General features: G+C 47.0%; 1 protein-coding gene across 3 annotated transcripts in view; it reads left to right on the top strand.

Moving 5' to 3' along the window:
- Positions 1–3,278: 3,278 nt before the first annotated feature.
- LOC137430338 (thialysine N-epsilon-acetyltransferase) overlaps positions 3,279–18,742 on the top strand; it is a 54,439-nt gene continuing 38,975 nt past the window's right edge. Inside the window, exons 1-2 of one of the 3 annotated variants that reach the window (XM_068121132.2) lie at positions 3,305–3,404; positions 3,516–3,560. In XM_068121132.2, the coding sequence (XP_067977233.2) occupies positions 3,363–3,404; positions 3,516–3,560 (87 nt within the window). In that variant the 5' untranslated portion in view covers positions 3,305–3,362. Of the gene's footprint in view, positions 3,405–3,515; positions 3,561–3,656; positions 3,678–18,742 lie in introns of those variants that run through there. The other 2 variants (XM_068121133.2, XM_068121134.2) reach the window with 2 other exon arrangements.

Here is an 18,742-nt window from a genome sequence, read left to right as displayed (position 1 = left end):
CGACCTCACCCTCTCTGACCACTTAGCCATCACTCTGACCATCAACATCCCCGCCCCAACACCAAGGCATTATCGCACAATCAACTTCCGTAAGCTAAACGCTCTTTCACCTACCTCATTCTCATCCACCCTCTCTGAAAAAATGTCCACTTCTCCCTTCATTGACCTCCACACCCCTTCCGACCTCACTGACTACTACAACCACACTCTCTCCTCCTGCCTTGACCAGCTTGCGCCTGTAAAAACCAAAACAGTTTCTTTCACCCATTCTGCTCCCTGGTTTACCCCTGAACTCCACCTGATGAAAACTCGTGCTCGCCAACTTGAAAGACTCCGCAATAAAACGGGTCTCACAGTTCACTCCCAAGCCTACAAGGACCACATACAACACTACAAAGATGCCCTCTCCCGCGCCCGCTCTGCCTACTACTCTCAAATTATCCACTCTGGCTCCGGAAACCCAAAAGCACTCTTCTCGACAATAAACAAACTCCTCCGCCCCCTGAACACCACCACCCAGTCATTCACAGTAGACAACTGCATCTCCTTCCTCTCTTTCTTCCAACGCAAAATTGACAACATCTACAACAGCTTGACCACCGCCGCACCCGCTCCCCCTCCAACCACCTGCCCCCCCTTGTCCTGCCATCCCCTGTCTCGGTTCTCCCCAATCTCTCCTACTGACCTCTCTGAACTCCTCATAGGAATGAAAACTGCCACCTGCACTCTTGACCCCATCCCCTCCAGCTTTGTCAAAGCCTCCCTCCCTGCTCTCTCTCCACTTATCATTGCAACAATAAACTCCTCCCTGTCTACAGGCATCGTCCCACCTTCCCTCAAAATTGCTGCTGTTACCCCCATTCTAAAAAAACCTGGTCTAAACCCTGACACCCTAAACAACTTCAGACCCATCTCCAACCTACCCTTTCTGTCAAAAGTTTTGGAACGCGCTGTAGCCACTCAACTCAAACATCATCTCTCTGCCAATAACTTGTATGAAACATTCCAATCCGGATTCCGCTCCAACCACAGTACTGAAACTGCTCTCCTCAAAATCACCAACGACCTTCTCCTCTCCTCTGACGCTGGCAACCTCAACATTCTCGTCCTCCTCGACCTCAGCGCTGCCTTTGACACCATCGATCACACTATCCTCCTCACCCGACTTGAATCCACCTTTAACGTCACCGGCACTGCCCTCTCTTGGATTAAATCATACCTCTCTGACAGATGCCAGTTCATCTCCATCAATAACTGCAAATCCCCCACTGCTCCCCTCCCCCAAGGTGTCCCCCAAGGTTCAGTTCTTGGCCCCCTCCTCTTCATCCTTTACCTGTCCCCGCTCGGTCACTTAATCCGCCGTCATGGTCTCCAATTCCACTGCTTCGCCGATGACATCCAGCTTTTCATCTCCACCAAGTCCGTCTCCACCGACACCCACTCTATCCTGACAAACTGCATCACTGAAATAAAATCCTGGCTTCAAATCAACTTCCTCAAGCTTAACTGTGATAAATCTGAAATAATCATCATTGGCCCAAAAACGCTCACAAAATCCACCCATAACTTTGCCCTCAACATCGACGGTATCCCAGTATCCACCTCCCCTCACATCCGGAATCTTGGCGTCATCTTTGACCAAACCCTTTCCTTCGACAAATACACTAAACAGATCACAAAGTCAGCCTTCTTTCACCTGAAAAACATTGCCCGTCTCCGCTCATCCCTCTCCTCCACGGCTGCAGAAACCCTCATCCACGCCTTCATCACCTCCCGTCTGGACTACTGCAATAGCCTCCTCTATGGTTCACCCTAAAAAATCACCAATAAACTCCAATACATTCAGAACTCCGCTGCCCGTCTACTCACTCATTCCCGGACCCGTGACCACATCACCCCCGTCCTTTACAAGCTTCACTGGCTCCCCATCCCCCAGAGAATCCAGTACAAAATCCTCCTCTTGACATACAAAGCCCTCCATAACCTGGCCCCATCCTACCTGGCTGACCTCCTCTCCAGACACACTCCCACCCGCAACCTCCGCTCTGCTGGTACCAACCTCCTGACCCCCTCCATCCGGACCAAATTCAGATCCTGGGGGGACAGGGCCTTCTCCATCGCTGCTCCCACCCTCTGGAACTCACTACCTCACACCATCAGAGACTCCTCCTCACTCACCACATTCAAAACATCACTAAAGACCCACCTGTTCAACGCTGCATTCAACATTCAACCCACAGCATTTAACCCCTGACTATCTCTTCTCCTTCTCCCTCCTTTTGCTTTAAATATTTCCCTATTGATTCTTGTCTTGTCTTTTTGATTCTTGTCTTATATATATGCCGTATATCGCTGCTGTTTGTTTTCTTGATTCTTGTCTTTTTGCAATTGTTGTTTTCATGTATTGTTATGCATTATGTTTTCCACTCTGTCAAAGCGCCTTTGGGCTTCTGGAAAAGCGCTATACAAAATAAATGAATTATTATTATTATTATTATAGAGAGATAGACAGAGACAGAAAGAGATAGACAGAGACAGAGAGAGATAGACAGAGACAGAAAGAGATAGACAGTTAGGCAGACAGGTAGACAGAGTCAGAGATACACAAAGAGACAAAGACAGAGACAGAGAGATAGAGAGAGACAGACACATCGACATTATTCATGTGCTATTCCGAACATCTCCACATGAGGGCAGTGTCATTCCATGTCACGTATTAAACCACATCATAATTCGTATTTCAGAAAAGCCTTTATAAATTGTGTAGAATTGTGTAGCATATTCAGACGAAAAGTATGACACCATAATGGCCCTACTTCTCAAAGATAACCTAGCATTGTCCCATCGACTTCATAAATATAATTGCACAACCAGCGCTTCTGCCAACTCCGTCATCATGGCTTGTTGCCCAGCACAACTGCCCTTTTTACAATGACTTCGAAAATCTTGTATTGTTCTTTAATTTATTTGATCCACGCACTTGCCGGTAACCGGTACGGACAAATCGCAAGGCCAATTGCCGAAAATTTGGTCTCGTATCTCTCATTAGCTTCGCTTGGAAGATTGTCAAAATAGTTGTATTGTAAGACATGCTGATATAAGTGGCCAGGAGTATGTGACGAAAGTCGTAAGTTAATCCGTTGCAACAACACAAAATCTATCACTTTCCTGCGCAAGTCTGCAAGCACAAAGCACACACACTGCAAGCGCGCGGCCTGATTGTTTTCATCGCTCTCGGGCACGGCACGGGACGCCGTTACTAAGCGGAAGTGACGTCACTCCGCCCCCACCGCAACGTCACTCATGATGCTATTCAGACGCCGACCGCGTGGGGAGGATTTATATACCACCGATGAGTAAGGATGGGTCATTCCGCTGATCCGCTCTCTTGTGTCTTCGAGTTGGTAAGATTGTTGCAAGATCTGTTCTACATTTGCTAATATCTCTGCAATGGCGTAATCGCAATGAAAGTGCTCACAGATGCTTGCTTAATAGCTTTTGTGTTTTCTTTGTAGATCAGTTGCATTCAAGTGAATAAAAGATCACGGCTTGGAGTTTTGGTGAATCGTCTCGTTTCGTTTTACTCCACACAGCACACAGTCATTTAATTTTCCCTGTGTGTCGACTGGATGGATTTAAGTCTTTGTTCCTGATCACACTTTCTAAGCTAAGTTAAAGTAAGTACATATTTCCAACAATTAGGTTCACTTGTCTCTGTGCGACTTAAAAATAATTTGTGTTTGTCCTGTTTTTTTCGTTTGTCTCAAGGTACGAAAAAGCCTGTTTTTAACTTTTTCCCGTAATTAAACATGCTTCCATATCATATTGCAAGTATCTAAATGGATCATTCAGTCCAATAAGCCATGTGTTTTTATCAATTTAGCAATAAAACGAAATTGCGTACATATTAAATGGACGCTTACCCCAAAAATAACTTTGATTTTTTAAATCCGATTTCCTCCATCTTTGTCCCCCGTCGCACCGCGGAGCGAAAGGGGGACTATGGTTTTCCCCTCCGCCCGTGTGTGCGTGCGTGCGTGCGTCTGTGCGTGCGAACGTGCGTGCGTCTGTGCGTGCGAACGTGCGTGCGTCCGTCCGTGCATGCGTGTGTGCCCGTGCATGCGTGTGTGCGTAAGCGAAGGACCGAATTCTAATTTCGTGCATCCGTCCGTGCATGCGTGTGTGCGTAAGCGAAGGACCGAATTCTAATTTGGTGTGCGGGTGCAACCCACGTCAAAATCCAAGATGGCCGCCGCCATGTATGTCTGACGCCATATATGTCTGAACCTTGTGAGCGGAATATCGTGAAAAATAAGCAAAGTACCAACTTCCAATCTGGTGTGTGGGTGTATCTAGGCATAAGGAAGAACGCTATTGAAAATTAGGTTGCCACGTCAAAATCCAAGATGGCCGCCACCATATACAGACTTGGCATTTAATATGGAATATTTTTTTGTGGGGGTGACCTTACTTTTCAAGATGACTTAGAACCAAAAGTTCATTGGAATTATGTTGAAATTATTCTAGATTGTGTTAATGTGACCTTTAAAAGAAACAAAAACCACATTTGACATTTCGAAGCAAATAAATTGATCCTTGAAAGTGATGTAAACTGATATCGAACTCAATTCACGGACAGTACTGTGTTAAACTTCTGTACGTTTTCCAGAAGTATCTCTTTATTTTGCACATTAGCCAAAAAAAATTTCAACAAAAACAAAAGCTAAATTATGACTGGGATTAAGGACAGTAAAATTACAGTTCAGTACTTCGTGTAACCCCCACGAGCATTCAGGAGAGCACGTACACGTCGAGGCATGCTGTTCACGAGATTTGCCAAGGTTTGGACAGGAATCGCTTGCCATGCAGTGACAATAGTCTGCTGCAATTCATGCACAGAGGGAGGCTACTGGTCCAAGTTGTCGATTTGACACGTTAATTCTGCCCACAAGTTCTCTATCGGATTCATATCCGGGGACATGGCAGGCCACTCCATATGCTCTACACCACGGTCAGCAAGAAAGTGTTGGATCATGCGAGCACGATGAGGCCGTGCATTGTCATCTTGGAAAACAAAGTTTCCTCGAAAGGCTGCACGAGCAAATGGAAGCAATGTTTCTTCCAGAATGACCCTGTACTTGAACTGGTTCAGGATTCCATTCAGAACAACCAGGTCAGTTTTGTCCCCTGCATGAAAAGCAGCCCAAACGGTCACCCCACCACCTCCAGCTTGGACTCTTGGCACTATACAATCTTCGTTGTGGGCTTCATGCACTTGTCTGCGCACTCGGACGTGGCCATCTTGACGATAGACCAGAAATCTAGACTCGTCACTGAATGCCACGTGATTCCAGTGTCCTGGCTGCCATTGACGGTGCTCTCTGGCCCACTGCAATCGGCGCTGGCTGTGTTGTCTGGTCAGGCGTGGCTTTCTCAGGGGACGCCTGGCACGATAGCCTGCTTGAACCAGTCGTTGGTTGACTAGCCTTCTGGATACAGGCACATTTCTCAGTTGCTGCCACTCAGCCCTAAGCCGATTAGCTGACTTGGTACAGCCATTGCAGACTAACCGGAGCAGCTGGTGATCATCTCTCCTTGTGGTTCTGCGTGGACGTCCTGGCCTCGGGATTTTTTTTTTTTTTTTTTTTTTGTTGTATACAAGATCGAGGCTCGTGAAAGAGCTAACATTAATCACACAAAAAGACAAACCGACACACAAAACACAAAAAACAAGGGGAGCGGCAGACAGGATGGGGAGAGAGGGGGAAGGACACAATCACAACATTTGAGCGCAGGGACATCGGGAGGACTTGGGGGGAGGTGGGAGAGGAATAAAACATATGAACACTGCAAGGACTCTGGGGTGAATTACCGGGGGTAGAAAACATCAAGGTTTTCGATGGGGGAAGATAAGAGATGGTGGTGAACAGCTGTTTTAAAGACCTGGAGGGAGGAGTGGGATTGAAGGGAGTTGGGGAGTTTGTTCCAGAGGCGGGAGAAAAGGGGAATGAAAGAGTGAAGGTGAGCAGAGAGCCTAGACTTTGGCAGTTTAACCATAAGAGGGTTGCAGGCAGATCTTGTGCGACCTGAAGGAATATTGGGGGGACAGAGCACAGAGAGAGCTGGAGGAGCAAGGCCGGAGAGGAGTCGGTAGAAGACAGAAAGACCACCAACCTGCCTGCGGTGAGTGAGTGAAAGGCCCTCGGAGTTGACTACATCGCAGGAGATTCCAATGATTCTGAAAGCTTTGGCCTCAACAGCGTGAAGCCGAGCAAGGTGTGAGGCAGAAGCACCAGCCCAGAGGGGGGAACAGTATTCCATTGATCTGCGGATGAAAGCCTTGTATGTGGTGAGGAGCTCAGGTGTGCCAAGGAAGGACTTCGCACGATGGAGGATGCCCAGTCGGCGACTGGCTTTGGAGGCCAGCTTGGAAATGTGGTTTTCCCAAGAAAGATCATGGCAGATAGTGAGACCCAAAAGCTTGAGCGACAGAACTTCTTGGAGAGGATTGTTGAGAAAGTAGATGGGAGGGTTGTCCAGTCGGTCCTTTCGGAGAGACATTGTAAGAGTGTGAGATTTGTCAGGATTGAAAGACATGTTCCACTTGTTTGACCAGTCTGTGATTTTGTCCAGGTCTGCAGAGAGTGAGGAGGCTGCAGACTGCCGATCTGAGGGATGAGGAATGGAGCGGCAGATAGTGGAGTCATCAGCAAAGCGATAGAGAGGATTTTCCAGAGAGTCGGAGAGATCATTGATGAAGACCAGAAATAGCACAGGGCCCAGAACACTACCTTGGGGAACTCCAGCCAGAACAGGTAGGGAAGATGAGAGAAATCCATTCAGGGCCACACGTTGCCTACGACCAGAGAGGAAATCCGCAAGCCATGAGTGGAGATTTCCCTGAATACCATAGGAGGTGAGTTTGGTGAGCTGAGCTGGGTGCCAGACCGTATCGAAGGCATGTGATATGTCAAGTGAGACAGCTCTGATTTCCTGTTTGGCATTGAGGACCTCCATCCATTGTTGAGACAGCAGAAGCAACATGTCCAGAGTAGAATGACCTGGTCTGAATCCAAATTGATGATCAGAGATCAAGCCATTGGAGAAGAGGAAGGATTTCATAGCCAAAGCAATGATGGATGCCATGACTTTGCTGATAATTGGGAGCAGGCTGATTGGTCTGTAGTTGCAAGGATCTGTTTTTGCACCTTTTTTGTGTAAAGCGGTAATGTTTGCTGATTTCCAAGATACTGGCAGATGACCTTGAGCAAAAGAGAGGGTGAAAAGAACAGAGAGAGGGTGAGATAGAGCGGCAGAGCAGGATTTTAGGACCCGAGGGCTGATGCCATCTGGTCCAGTTGCAGAATCAGAGTCGAGGTTTGATAAAAACTTCTCCACCTTGTCAGGAGAGAAGGACACAGAGTCCAGGAGAAGTTGGGTTCGACTGGGAAAGGTGGGAACAGAGAGAGATGGGTTTGGGACACAAGATTTTGAGGCAAACACAGAGTTGAGGCATTCGGCTTTGTCACGTGCGGTGTCAACTGTGTAGCCATTTGAGGTAAGGGAGGGGATGGAGGGGGAACAAACACCAGAAACGGATTTGACCAGACGCCACCAGGATTTGGAGGAAGGAGACAGGTTTGAGAGTTCAATCTTGAGTGTGCAGACCGTGCCAGTCGGCCTGAGTGAAATGCCAGACTCATCGGCGCTGAGGAGGCTCTCTGAGAATGGCCAGTGAGATGTCCACTTTAACAAGCACATGATCAGAAGAACTGATTGGAGCAGAAAAAGAGCAGCATACATTTGCAGGGAAATTAGTCATAACCAAGTCCAGAAGAGACGATACTCCATTGACTGAGATCCGGGTCGGGAAATTGACAGATTGTGTCAGTCCCAATGAGTCGCAGAAGTCCTTTGCTGAGGTGCCATGGCTGGTGAGAGATGAACCCACACCCAGCCAGCTGGCATGATGACAGTTGAAGTCGCCACATATGAGGAAGAGAGAGTTTGGATGAGTTGGTAGAAGTTGGTCCATGTTGTCCGACAGAGAAATGTAAATGGAGTCATCACTGTTTGGAGGACGGTACAGAACACATATGAACAAAAGGTGGGAGCGGAGAGGAAGCCGTAGCCAGAGGTACTCCTGTGGGTGGGGTGGAGAGAGGGCAGTGCAGGGAGAGTGAGGAAGAGAGTTTTTGACAAAGATAGCCACCCCACCACCAGGACGAGGCTCAGGTCTATCGTACCAGAGGAGGGAGTAACCAGGAAGAGATATTAAGGAATCAGAGACATCTTGAAGGAGGAAAGTTTCTGTTAAGCAGATCAAGTCTGGATTTTCAGAAGCAACCTGAATGGAGAGATCAATCAGGTTTGAGCGAAGGCCCCGGATGTTTGAGGTCCATGCCGTTAGTGAGGAGAGAGGGGGAGCATCGGGTGCAGGCCAGGGGAGGGGAGGGGTAGGGTCAGATGAAGGGTGAGAGAGGGATGTAGGAAGAGCAGTTGATAGTGTGTCAGAGATTACAGAAGAGTTACAAGAAAGGGAAGGATGAGGAGGACGAAAGGTTTGATGGTGATGGAATGAGGCACAGTGAGAGTTTGTTTGAGGGGGGGCAGAGGAAAGTAGAAGGTTGGGGGAGGTGGAGGTATGACATAGAAGGGAGACGAAGTGGGGAGGAGGCAGCTTTGAGAAGGAGGTGGGAGGAGGGAGAATTTGGGAGGGATGGTTGGGGGGGGAGATTTGAAGGGGAGGGGCAAGGGGGGAGTTTAGAAAGTGGATGATTAATGAAACAACAACAACAACAACATGCATTTTAAAAGGCCATTTTCCCTGCTAGAGCGGGGGTTAGCGGGGGAGCGGGAGCGGGGATGATTAATGAAAGATGAACATATATAACAAATTGGGTTTGTTGTGATTTTCAAGTTAGCGATTCGTTTAAGAACGATGGAGGAGGGATGGAATGAATGAGAATTTAGAGCATGGAGTGATTTGGAATCATAAGAGATTGAATATTTTTTTGAAATGGAATGAGTTGAAGAGGAAATTGAAAGGAGCCTTTTAAATAAGAAGAAAAACAGCGTGTTGTAATAAACCACTGAATAAAACAATGAAGGGGATAGTTGAAACATATTTAAACAGAACTGTGAAGAACAATCTTATATTCACAAAAATACCAATGGGGAGAGGAAGCCTAGAGCGACGACCACGAGTCACTTGAACAGGGCAAAAGGTGGAAGGCAAGGGGAAAATGGGGGTGGGGCTAGACAGCGTACATGGGCAGAGGCAAAAGCACACGAGGAGAAAGGGAAATAAAAGTTTTTTTTTGTTTGTTTTTTTGTTTGTTTTGGGGGGTGTGTGGGTTACAACGTTAGACAAATAGTAGATGTTTGGTGAAGCTTGGTGGAGAAGGGGAAATCAAAAAAGCTAGCAAAACAGCGAAGGAAGGAACAACCTTCGACGGGGGAAGCCTGAGGCTGCAAGGCCTTGCTCGCGACGTGGCAAAGAAACGATTAATTTATGAAAGATAAACACCGAGAAACTTCCAAGGGGGACACTATAAGTTCACACACCGAACGATAAATACAGTTTCGACAAAATACAATTGTGAACCGACTTAACTTTGAAAAACGTGGAGACCGTGTGGACCATTTAAAACCCCTGCCACCGTCTCCAAGATCTCGCGAGATCGAGGATAGGGACACCCCTCTGAGCATTTAGTTTCAGGATCTTTTCAGGATCTATTGGAGTAGGGACACCCCTCTGAGCATTTAGTTTCAGGATCTTTGACACCTGACCTTGAGTGATACCATACTGCCGAGCAAGAGCACGCTGTTTCATGCCAGAATTTCGTAAAGCCACCACTCCATGACAAACAGCATTGTCAAGTTGACGGACCATCTCCAGAGGAAGCGGCAATAACTTTTGTAGACGTACAGCAGTTGTTTTTCCACTAATGCAGAACGCAACAACCCTTATATACCCAAATTGTGAAGCCAATCGTCAAATGTACCTGTCCGTACATTTTGTCACGCCACCTGTGATATAATCCTGTTATTGACTTCTTGCTGCGAAAGACAATCAGTGACATGGTTCTTTCAACAAAGACATCACCGAAGGGGAAAAGAAACTCACCAGATTGATATACTGAGTTCAGAAAGTAAACCCAAGTCAAGAAAAAATATATATTCCATATTAAATGCCAAGTCTGTATATGTCTGAACCTGGTGAGCGAAATATCTTGAAAAATAAACGAACTACTAACTTCTAATCTGGTGTGTGGGTGTATCTACGCATAAGGGAGCATCTTCGACCTCTGCACGGCAGCGAAGTTATAAGTATTTTTTCCATTCGTGTCTTCGTCAATTTCTACTCGTTATTTTATTGTGCATGTGTTGCAGTGTGTTTCTAGTTGGTGTTGATTTGCAATTCTTGCAAGCTTTTGTAAAATTTAATCGTTTTCTGTCCCACCGCGTGCGCGGCCTGGTTTCTCTCGGCTTCCTTACCCCCATAGGTGTTCTGTGAATTTAAGTTCTTTCCTTCGCTGTATTGCTTATTTCTTAGATTTTCTCTTCTCCCCCTAACTTCCCCGAACATCGACCACTTGTCTAACGTTTTAAATACCGTCTGGCAAATACCGTAATTAATCGTGTTCTGCTTCTCGTGTGCGGCCTTGTACCTCTGTCGTTGTTTGCTAACTTAAGTCCCCTACTTCGTGTTTTGCTTGGCTCTTAGATTTTCCCTTCTACCCCGAACATAATACTCTTTGTCTGACGTTTTAAATCCCCCCCCCCCCCCCAAAACAAAAAAACAAAAAACATTTATTTTTCCTTTCTCCACGTGTGCTGTTGTCTCATCCTGTACTTCTGTCCAGGTGTGCTGTTCGCCCCGCCCCCATTATCTCCTTGCCATCCACCTTTTGCTCTGTTCACGTGACTCGTGGTGGTCCCTCAGGCCCTCCCCCCGCCGGAATTTTGTGCATTTAAGATTGTTCACGGTTCTGTTTAAATATTATTTAAATATGTTTAAACTTTCCCCTTCAGTGTTTTTTTCAATGGTATATTACAACACGCTGTTTTTCTTCATATTTAAAAGGCTTCTTTCAATTTCCTCTCCAACTCATTCCACTTCAAAAAAAATAAATTCAATCCCTTTTAACTCCAAATCACTGCATGCTCTAAATTCACATTCTTTCCTTCCTTCCTCCATCGTTCTTAATCGGATTGCTAACTTGAAAATCACAATAAACCTAATTTGTTATCAATGTTCGTCTTTCATTGATCATCCACTTTCTAAACTCCCCTCTTGCCCCTCCCCTCCAAATCCCCCCCTTGCCCCTACTCTCCGAAACTCCCCCCTTGCCCCTCCACTCCTAAACTCCCCCCTTGCCCCTCCACTCCTAAACTCCCCCCTTGCCCCTCCCCTCCTAAACTCCCCCCTCACTCCTCCCCTTCAAAACTCCCCCCCAACTCCTCCCATTCAAATCTCCCCCCCATACCATTCCTCTCCAATTCTCCCTCCCCCCTCCTCCTCCTCAAAGCTGCCTCCTCCCCACTTCGTCTCCCTTCTATCTCATACCTCCACCTCCCCCAACCTTCTACTTTCCTCTGCCCCCCCCCCCCTCGAACAACCCCTCACTGTGCCTCATCATTTCACCATCAATCCTTTCGTTCTCCTCATCTTTCCTTTTCTTGTAACTCTTCTGTAATCTCTGACACACTATCAACTGCTCTCCCTACCTCCCCCTCTCATCCTTCATCTTACCCGACATCTCCCTTCCCCTGTCCTGTACCCGATGCTCCCCCTCTCTCTTCATTAACGGTATGGACCTCAAACATCCGGGGCCTTCGCTCAAACCTGACTTATCTCTCCATACAGGTTGCTTCTGACAATCTAGACATGATCTGCTTAACATAAACTTTCCTCCATCAAGATGTCTCCGATTCCTTAATATCTCTTCCTGGTTACTCCCTCCTCTGGTATGATGGACCTGAGCCTTGTCCTGGTGGTGGGGTGGCTATCTTTATCAAAAACTCTCTTCCTCACTCTCCCTACACGGCCCTCTCTCCACCCCACCCACAAGAGTACCTCTGGCTACGGCTTCCTCTCCGCTCCCACCTTTTGTTCATATGTGTTCTGTACCGTCCTCCAAACAGTGATGACTCCATTTACATTTCACTGTCTAACAACATGGACCAACTTCTATCCACTCATCCCAACTCTCTCTTCCTCATATGTGGCGACTTCAACTGTCATCATGCCAGCTGGCTGGGTGTGGGTTCATCTCTCACCAGCCATGGCACCTCAGCAAAGGACTTCTGCGACTCACTGGGATTGACACAATCTGTCAATTTCCCGACCCGGATCTCAGCCAATGGTGTATCTTCTCTTCTAGACTTGGTTATGGCAAACTTCCCTGATAATGTCTGCTGCTCTTCTTCTGCCCCAATCGGTTCTTCTGATCATGTGCTTGTTGAAGTGGACATCTCTCTGGCCATTCTCAGAGAGCCTCCTCAGCGTCACCGAGTCTGGCATTTCACTCAGGCCGACTGGCGCAGTCTTCAAGCAGCCATCAATCATCTGGACTGGTCTCCCATCTCCACTGCCTCTTAACATCAATTCTTCCTGGGAATTCTTCCAAAGCAAACTGCTCTCTCTCATGCACAGATTTATCCCATCTCGTCTTCAGTTGTCTTACCCTTCCTCCCGTCCATGGTACACTGAATCTTGTGGTGAGGCAGTTGTCCTGAAACAACTTGCCTTTGCCTCTTGGAAGGCTAATCCAACTGATGGCAATCTCAGTTCCTTCCAGCAAGCTCGGAACAAGTGTGTGTCTACCCTCAGGAGTGCGAGGAAGCACTATCTCTCCACACTCAAGAATGAACTCTCTAACCTGTCTCCTTCCTCCAAATCCTGGTGGCGTCTGGTCAAATCCGTTTCTGGTGTTTGTTCCCCCTCCATCCCCTCCCTTACCTCAAATGGCTACACAGTTGACACCGCACGTGACAAACCCGAATGCCTCAACTCTGTGTTTGCCTCAAAATCTTGTGTCCCAAACCCATCTCTCTCTGTTCCCACCTTACCCAGTCAACCCCAACTACTCCTGGACTCTGTGTCCTTCTCTCCTGACAAGGTGGAGGAGTTTTTGTCAAACCTCGACTCTGATTCTGCAACTGGACCAGATGGCATCAGCCCACGGGTCCTAAAATCCTGCTCTGCTGCTCTATCTCACCCTCTCTCTGTTCTTTTCACCCTCGCTTTTGCTCAAGGTCATCTGCCAGCATCCTGGAAATCAGGAAACATTACCGCTTTACACAAAAAAGGTGCAAAAACAGATCCTTGCAACTACAGACCAATCAGCCTGCTCCCAATTATCAGCAAAGTCTTGGAATCCATCATTGCTTCGGATATCAAATCCTTCCTCTTCTCCAATGGCTTGATCTCCGATCATCAATTTGGATTCAGACCAGGTCATTCTACTCTGGACATGCTGCTTCTGCTGTCTCAAAAATGGATGGAGGTCCTCAATGCCAAACAGGAAATCAGAGCCGACTCCCTTGACATATCACGTGCCTTCGATACGGTCTGCCACCCAGCTCTGCTCACCAAACTCTCCTCCTGTGGTATCCATGGAAATGTCCATGCATGGCTTGCGGACTTCCTCTCTGGTCGTAGACAACGTGTGGCCCTGAATGGATTTCTCTCATCTCCCCTTCCTGTTCAGGCTGGAGTTCCCCAAGGCAGTGTTCTGGGCCCTGTGCTTTTTCTGGTCTTTATCAATGATCTCTCTGACTCTCTGGAAAATCCTCTCTATCTCTTTGCTGATGACTCCACTCTCTGCCACTCCAATTCCTCTTCCGTCAGATCGGCAGTCTGCAGCCTCCTCACTCTCTGAAGACCTGGACAAAATCACAGACTGGTCAAACAAGTGGAACATGTCTTTCAATCCTGACAAATCTCACACTCTTACTATGTCTCTCCGAAAAGATCGACTGGACAACCCTCCCATCTACTTTCTCAACAATCCTCTCCAAGAAGTTCTGTCGCTCAAGCTTTTGGGTCTCACTATCTGCCATGATCTTTCTTGGGAAAACCACATTTCCAAGCTGGCCTCCAAAGCCAGTCGCCGACTGGGCATCCTTCGTCGTGCGAAGTCCTTCCTCGGCACACCTGAGCTCCTTACCACATACAAGGCTTTCATCCGCAGCTCAATGGAATACTGTTCTCTCCTATGGGCCGGTGCTCCTGCCTCGCACCTAGCTCGGCTTCACGCTGTTGAAACCAAAGCTTTCAGAATCATTGGAATCTCCCGTGATGAAGCTATCTTGGAGGGCCTTTCACTCACCCAACGCAGACAGGTAGGTGGTCTTTCTGTCTTCTACCGACTCCTCTCCGGCCTTGCTCCCCCAGCTCTCTCTGTGCTTTGTCCCCCAAATATTCCTACATGTCGCACAAGATCTGCCAGCAACCCTCTGATGGTTAAACTGCTGAAATCTCGGCTCTCTGCTCACCTTCACTCTTTCATTCCTCTTTTCTCCCGCCTCTGGAACAAACTCCCACACTCCCTTCAATCCCACTCCTCCCTCCAGGTCTTTAAAAGCTGTTCACCACCATCTCTTATCTTTCCCCATCCAAAACCTTGATCTTTTCTACCCCCACTAATTCACCCAGATCCACCTTGTTTGAAATAACAACTTCTTTCCTGGAAGTGCCGGCAGTGTCCCTATGTTTTATACCTCTCCCACCCCTCCTTCCCATGCCTCCCCCCCCCCCCAAAGCCCTCTCCCTCCCACAGATCTCTCCATATCCCTGCTCTCAGATGTTGTGTTTGTGTTCCTCCCCCCTCTCGCCCCATCTTGCCCACCGCTCCCCATGTTATATGTTTTATGTGTCGGTTTGTCTTTCTGTGTGATAAATGTTCGCTCTTTCACGAGCCTCGCTCTTGTATACCAAAAAAAAAAAAAAAAAGGCAGAACGCTATTGAAAATTGGGTCGCCACGTCAAAATCCAAGATAGCCGCCTTGCGTCTTCCACTTTGTCAACTCACATCACTTCACCGACGGGGGACCGAGGCGTAACGCTTGTCTTTAGACCAAACGGCGAAGGACCGAATTCTATGTTGGTGTGGGTTTGGTTTGGTTTGGTGGTTGGTGTTTGGTGTGTGGGTGCAACTCGGCATATGGAAGACCCCGATTGAAAATTAGGTCACCACGTGAAAATCCACGATGGCTGTCACCATATCTAAACCTTGTGAGCACGATATCTTGAAAAGTAAATGTCTGAACCTTGTGAGCGGAATATCTTGAAAAATAAATGAACTACTAACTTCTAATCCGGTGTGTGGGTGTATCGAGGCATAAGGAAGAACGCTATTGAACATTGGGTCGCCACGTTAAAATCCAAGATGGCCACCGCCATGTATGTCTGAACCTTGTGAGCGAAATATCTTGAAAAACAAGCGTTACGCCTTGGTCCCCCGTCAGTGAAGTGATGCGAGTTGACAAAGAGGAAGACGCAAGGCGGCCATCTTGGATTTTGACGTGGCGACCCAATTTTCAACAGGGTTCTTCCTTATGCCTAGATACACCCACCCACCAGATTATAAGTTGGTACTTCGCTTATTTTTCAAGATATTTCGCTCACAAAGTTCGGACATATATATGGTGGCGGCCATCTTGGATTTTGACGTGGCGACCCAATTTTCAATAGCGTTCTTCCTTATGCCTAGATACACCCACATACCAGATTATATGTTGGTACTTCTCTTATTTTTCAAGATATTTCGCTCACAAGGTTCAGACATATATATGGTGGCGGCCATCTTGGATTTTGACGTGGCGACCCAATTTTCAATAGCGTTCTTCCTCATGCCGAGACACACCCACCCACCAAATTAGAAGTTGGTACTTTGCTTATTTTTCAAGATATTCATCTAACAAGGTTCAGACATACATGGCGGTGGCCATCTTGGATTTTGACGTGGCGACCCAATTTTAAACAGCCTTCTTCCTTGTGCCGAGATACACCCACACCCCAGATTAGAAGTCGGTACTTCGCTTATTTTTCAAGATATTTCGCTCACAAGGTTCAGACATATATATGGTGGCGGCCATCTTGGATTTTTACGTGGCCACCCAATTTTCAACAGCGTTCTTCCTTGTGCCGAGATACACCCACACACCAGATCAGAAGTTGGTACTTCGCTTATTTTTCAAGATATTTCGCTCATAAGGTTCAGACATATATATGGTGGTGGCCATCTTGGATTTTGACGTGGCCACCCAATTTTCAATAGCGTTCTTCCTTGTGCCGAGATACACCCACACACCAGATTAGAAGTTGGTACTTCGCTTATTTTTCAAGATATTTCGCTCATAAGGTTCAGACATATATATGGTGGTGGCCATCTTGGATTTTGACGTGGCCACCCAATTTTCAATAGCGTTCTTCCTTGTGCCGAGATACACCCACACACCAGATTAGAAGTTGGTACTTCGCTTATTTTTCAAGATATTCAGCTCACAAAGTTCAGACATACATGGCATCAGATATACATGGCGGCGGCCATATTGGATTTTGACGTGGCGACCTAATTTTCAATAGCGTTTTTCCTTGTGCCTAGATACACCCACACACCAGATTAGAAGTTGGTACTTCGCTTATTTTTCAAGATATTCAGCTCACAAAGTTCAGACATACATGGCATCAGATATACATGGCGGCGGCCATATTGGATTTTGACGTGGCGACCTAATTTTCAATAGCGTTTTTCCTTGTGCCTAGATACACCCACACACCAGATTAGAAGTTGGTACTTCGCTTATTTTTCCAAGATATTCAGCTCACAAGGTTCAGACATACATGGCGGCGGCCATCTTGGATTTTGACGTGGCGCCCCTGTTGTGTAAAACCATTCAGGTCCACACAACTTTAGTCCAACGGTTTGGTTTAATTGCATTTAGATCATCACATCATTCCTGTAAAGTAGAAATACACAATAAGTATACGATGCGACATCTCATGGATCCATTCATATCATTCAATGCAAGCAAGCTAGATATTCTATAAAGGCGTACCGTTAGCGAGGCTACCGATGTAACATGTCACACGGGAGAAGTCTCGGAGCACCGTCGCAGCAGCGGGTCTTATAGTCACGCCCCTAGCGGTGACAACGATGACAACGAGCAGCGAGCATCACCCCGGGTTCAGTACGAATACGATTTCTATACAGCCCCCATTTTCAATAGCGTTCTTCCTTATGCCGAGATACACCCACACACCAAATTAGAAGTTGGTACTTCGCTTATTTTTCAAGATATTAATCTCACAGGGTTCAGACATACATGGCGGCGGCCATCTTGGATTTTGACGTGGCGCCCCCATTTTCAACAGCGTTCTTCCTTGTGCCTAGATACACACACACACCAGATTAGAAGTTGGTACTTCGCTTATTTTTCAAGATATTTCGCTCACAAGGTTCAGACATATATATGGTGGCGGCCATCTTGGATTTTGACGTGGCGACCCAATTTTCAACAGCCTTCTTCCTTATGCGGAGATACACCCACCCATCAAATTAGAAGTTGGTACTTTGCTTATTTTTCAAGATATTCATCTCACAAGGATCAGACATACATGGCGGCGGCCATCTTGGATTTTGACGTGGCGACCCAATTTTCAATAGCGTTCTTCCTTGTACCTAGATACACCCACCCACCAAATTAGAAGTTGGTACTTCGCTTATTTTTCAAGATATTCATCTCACAAGGATCAGACATATATGGCGGCGGCCATCTTGGATTTTGACGTGGCGACCCAATTTTCAATAGCGTTCTTCCTTGTACCTAGATACACCCACACACCAGATTAGAAGTTGGTACTTCGCTTATTTTTCAAGATATTCAGCTCACAAAGTTCAGACATACATGGCATCAGATATACATGGCGGCGGCCATATTGGATTTTGACGTGGCGACCCAATTTTCAACAGCCTTCTTCCTTATGCGGAGATACACCCACCCATCAAATTAGAAGTTGGTACTTCGCTTATTTTTCAAGATATTCATCTCACAAGGATCAGACATACATGGCGGCGGCCATCTTGGATTTTGACGTGGCGACCCAATTTTCAATAGCGTTCTTCCTTGTACCTAGATACACCCACACACCAGATTAGAAGTTGGTACTTCGCTTATTTTTCAAGATATTCAGCTCACAAAGTTCAGACATACATGGCATCAGATATACATGGCGGCGGCCATATTGGATTTTGACGTGGCGACCTAATTTTCAATAGCGTTTTTCCTTGTGCCTAGATACACCCACACACCAGATTAGAAGTTGGTACTTCGCTTATTTTTCAAGATATTCAGCTCACAAAGTTCAGACATACATGGCATCAGATATACATGGCGGCGGCCATATTGGATTTTGACGTGGCGACCTAATTTTCAATAGCGTTTTTCCTTGTGCCTAGATACACCCACACACCAGATTAGAAGTTGGTACTTCGCTTATTTTTCAAGATATTCAGCTCACAAGGTTCAGACATACATGGCATCAGATATACATGGCGGCGGCTATCTTGGATTTTGACGTGGGTTTCACCCACACCAAATTCGAATGCGGTCCTTCGCTTACGCACACACGCCTGCCCGCACGCATGCACGCACGCCCGCACGCATGCACGGACGGACGGACGGACACACGGACGGAGGGGAAAACCATAGTCCCCCTTTTGCTCCGCGG

Source organism: Myxine glutinosa, chromosome 6, assembly GCF_964187855.1.
Source record: "Myxine glutinosa chromosome 6, kmMyxGlut1.1, whole genome shotgun sequence".
Classification (NCBI taxonomy): domain Eukaryota; kingdom Metazoa; phylum Chordata; class Myxini; order Myxiniformes; family Myxinidae; genus Myxine; species Myxine glutinosa.
This window is presented reverse-complemented; position numbering and strand designations above follow the sequence as displayed.